Source organism: Coffea eugenioides, chromosome 5 (genome assembly GCF_003713205.1).
Source record: "Coffea eugenioides isolate CCC68of chromosome 5, Ceug_1.0, whole genome shotgun sequence".
Taxonomy (NCBI): domain Eukaryota; kingdom Viridiplantae; phylum Streptophyta; class Magnoliopsida; order Gentianales; family Rubiaceae; genus Coffea; species Coffea eugenioides.
This window is the reverse complement of record NC_040039.1, coordinates 26,017,210-26,020,262: the sequence shown is the minus strand read 5'-3', so window position 1 is coordinate 26,020,262 and position 3,053 is coordinate 26,017,210. Positions and strand designations below refer to the sequence as shown.

The window sequence follows — 3,053 nt, the reverse complement described above, 5'->3', positions numbered from 1 at the left end:
TTTTTATTTTTACACTTATCTCATAATTGCCTCCTATTATTTAAAATACACTTTACCTGTCGAAGACATAGAAATTAGCAGATGAAGATGTTGATTTGCTAAGAAACTCCTTCTTGTAACAAAATTTTAATCTCGAGCAAACAAATCATTATTCTCTATGAGATAAATCATTATATTCTCTGTATATGTTCAAGATCTGTTTGGATCGATGAATTTGATCTTAATGGGGAATTTAAAATGAATGGGTTTAGAATCCATTCCTAATCCAATTGCATTATTTGGCTAAAAGTTTTGGTTGGAGAAAAAGAATTTATATTTAATATAAAGTGAGGGGTAGACAATGAATAAATAAAAAGTTTAATGGTTTTTTTTTTTTTTTTTTAAATTTCAATATTTATTCCAAAATCACGAAATACAGCGGAAATACAATAAAAACCACTATCTACCCTGTTTACCATTATCTACCCTGGTACTAATCTAATGGACGGGAATTCCCTAGCATCCATGGCCAGACACCCACGAACGTCCCTCGGTAACTGCTGAACTGACTCAAAAACCGAACTTGGCCCACCTTGTAGGGCCGCTAATCTGTTTGCCACCATGTTTGCTTCTCTGTAAATGTGTGTAACTGTGCCAACCACCTGCCTCAGCAGACGGCGAATCCGACGCAGCAGATTGCAATGCACCCACCCTCCCAACGCCGACGAGTTGACCAGAGATACCAGCGCCGCCGAGTCTACCTCCACCAATACCCCCTGAACCCCCCGTGTCACACATTCCCGCAATCCTTCCTGAAGCGCCAGCGCCTCGGCCCCCAATACCCCCTTCTCGCCAAACTCCTTGTAAAATGCGAAAATTAGCCTACCTTCCGAGTCACGCAAAACCCCTCCTCCGGTCGCCCTGCCATTAATCACGCTGGCGTCTGTGTTTAATTTGCTCCGATGGGCCGGGGGCCTGTGCCAGGAAACCACTGTTGGCCGGCGATGACGGATGACCGGACTGGCCAGCCTTGCCCAATTATCCTCCATATCTCCATAGAACTGCGCCTTCCTCAGCCTCCCCGCACGGCCCATATCCTGGATGAAGTTATCCACCTCCCAACTAACTTGCTGCGCAGAGAATGTCTGACCTTCAAATCGAGCCTTGTTTCGTCCCTTCCATAGGAACCACCATATCAGAACCGGAAGGATACATCTGATATGAGAGACTGGCAACTGTGGAAGGGATGCAGCCCATTTCTTCCACAAACTTTCCAGCCCCTCAATTGGTCGCCGCCCTACCCCAAACCTGTTCCCAAAACGACCCCAAACCTCCGTAGCCACGGGGCCATTGACAAAGAGATGAAGCACCGATTCTTCTTCTTCAAGACAACAAGAGCAGCGAGAGGCGAAAGGTATCCCTCTCTGACGGATAACCGAATCCACCGGTACAAAGCTTCTCAATAGACGCCAGGAGAACATAGACATCTTCAGCATTACACCCCTATTCCACACCATCCCATGCATGGGGGATCTACCTTGACGCCTTCTACAGCTCTCCCAAGCCGAGCTTAGCGAGAACCCCGCCGAAGACGATGGGGACCACATGATTTGATCCTGACCCTCCAGGTCAAAGGGTATTTCCATAACCATCTCCACAAGGTGCAGCGGCAGCCACTGCAGGAGACGCTCCTTGTTCCACCCTTCCCGTCCCAAAAACTCGGCCACCAAGAAATGAGGACGGTCACCATCTGCTACCACCAATGACGGAAGAGGTCCCTGCTCGCACCAGGTGTCCAACCAGAAATCTACCATACCTGGGTCAAGGCTCCATGAAATACTCACCTCAGCCATGTCGCGTATACCGATAAGACGCTTCCATGCCCCTTTCGGTCTGAGTGCTACCGCCTGACTCGGATGCTGATCCCCTATATACTTGGAGAACATATACTCCGCCCAGATCGACCTTCGCTGCCTCAGCTTCCACCACAGTTTACAAGAAAAAGCCTTGACCATGTCCTCCAAAGATCTCACCCCCACTCCACCCTCCTCCGTTGGAAAACATCTCCTCCTCCATCCGTTAGGTTTAATGGTTTAATGGTTGAAATTGAATTTTATTTATTCTTCCACATCTCCTCCATCCGTTAGGTTTACGTGTTGCTATTACGGAGTTACTGATACAAAGGAGCCGCTTCAGTTTTAGTAACTATTTTCTGGCGATTGACTGGTCAATCACTCATTTTCTTTTTTTTTTTTTTTGGATAACGATAACATTTGTATAACCTAATCTATCCTATTCTACAGGAAGGGGAGCCTAAGAAGGCTCACTCCTTTTCCACTTAGACAATGTGTGGTTCTTCAAAGTAAACTCAATAATTTTCTCACTTGCATGTTGTCATATTTTGTTAATAACTCTGCCCAACGGCAATTGGCAGCGGCCATCCACTCTTCGGCTCATGCACATAACAACGCAGATTCTGTAGAGCAAAGATAGATTTAAATGAATGGAATTTTATTTTATTATATAAATCACATATGTCTGCATTCGTTTTATGATTTGCGACTAATCCTATTTGAGTCGAGTCCGGCCCCTAGGGGGCAAGTTCTTCCAACGTTGTTCGTTTCATTTCTCATGAATTTCGAACCTGAGCCATCATGGTTATGAGATACAAACCCCTTTCACTTGCATCAACATCCATCGGTGAAGGGGATTTGATATGACATATTATTTGAGTGGATTTCAAATTCACTCATTTTTACCATCAAATTTTGGTGGATTTCAAATCCATTTTTCACAAGTTATCCAAATAGCCAAGGAAAGTTGGGTGGATTAGAAATCAAATTCACCCAAATCCCTTAGTCCAAATGCTACCTTACAGTTTGTTTCCGCAACCATGCAATGCCTCAAAAGTATATTTTGCTTAATTTGGTCAGTTTTTCATATTCTTGCATAGATTGCTACCATACTTTCACCAGAAAATGACACAAAACTTTTGTAGACACCAAATTTTTGCTAAATTTTTGTCAAATTTTTATATTTTCTTGAATATTTTCTATTTGATGAGTCATTTATTT

The 3,053-nt window shown here is 43.9% G+C and overlaps 1 protein-coding gene across 1 annotated transcript; it reads right to left on the bottom strand.

Annotated features, from left to right (window-relative positions):
• Positions 1 to 461: 461 nt before the first annotated feature.
• Positions 462 to 1,994, bottom strand: LOC113771298. Its single transcript, XM_027315895.1, has one exon. It carries the CDS (start codon positions 1,992 to 1,994, stop codon positions 462 to 464), a length of 1,533 nt encoding a protein of 510 aa, XP_027171696.1.
• Between the last annotated feature and the right edge of the window lie 1,059 nt (positions 1,995 to 3,053).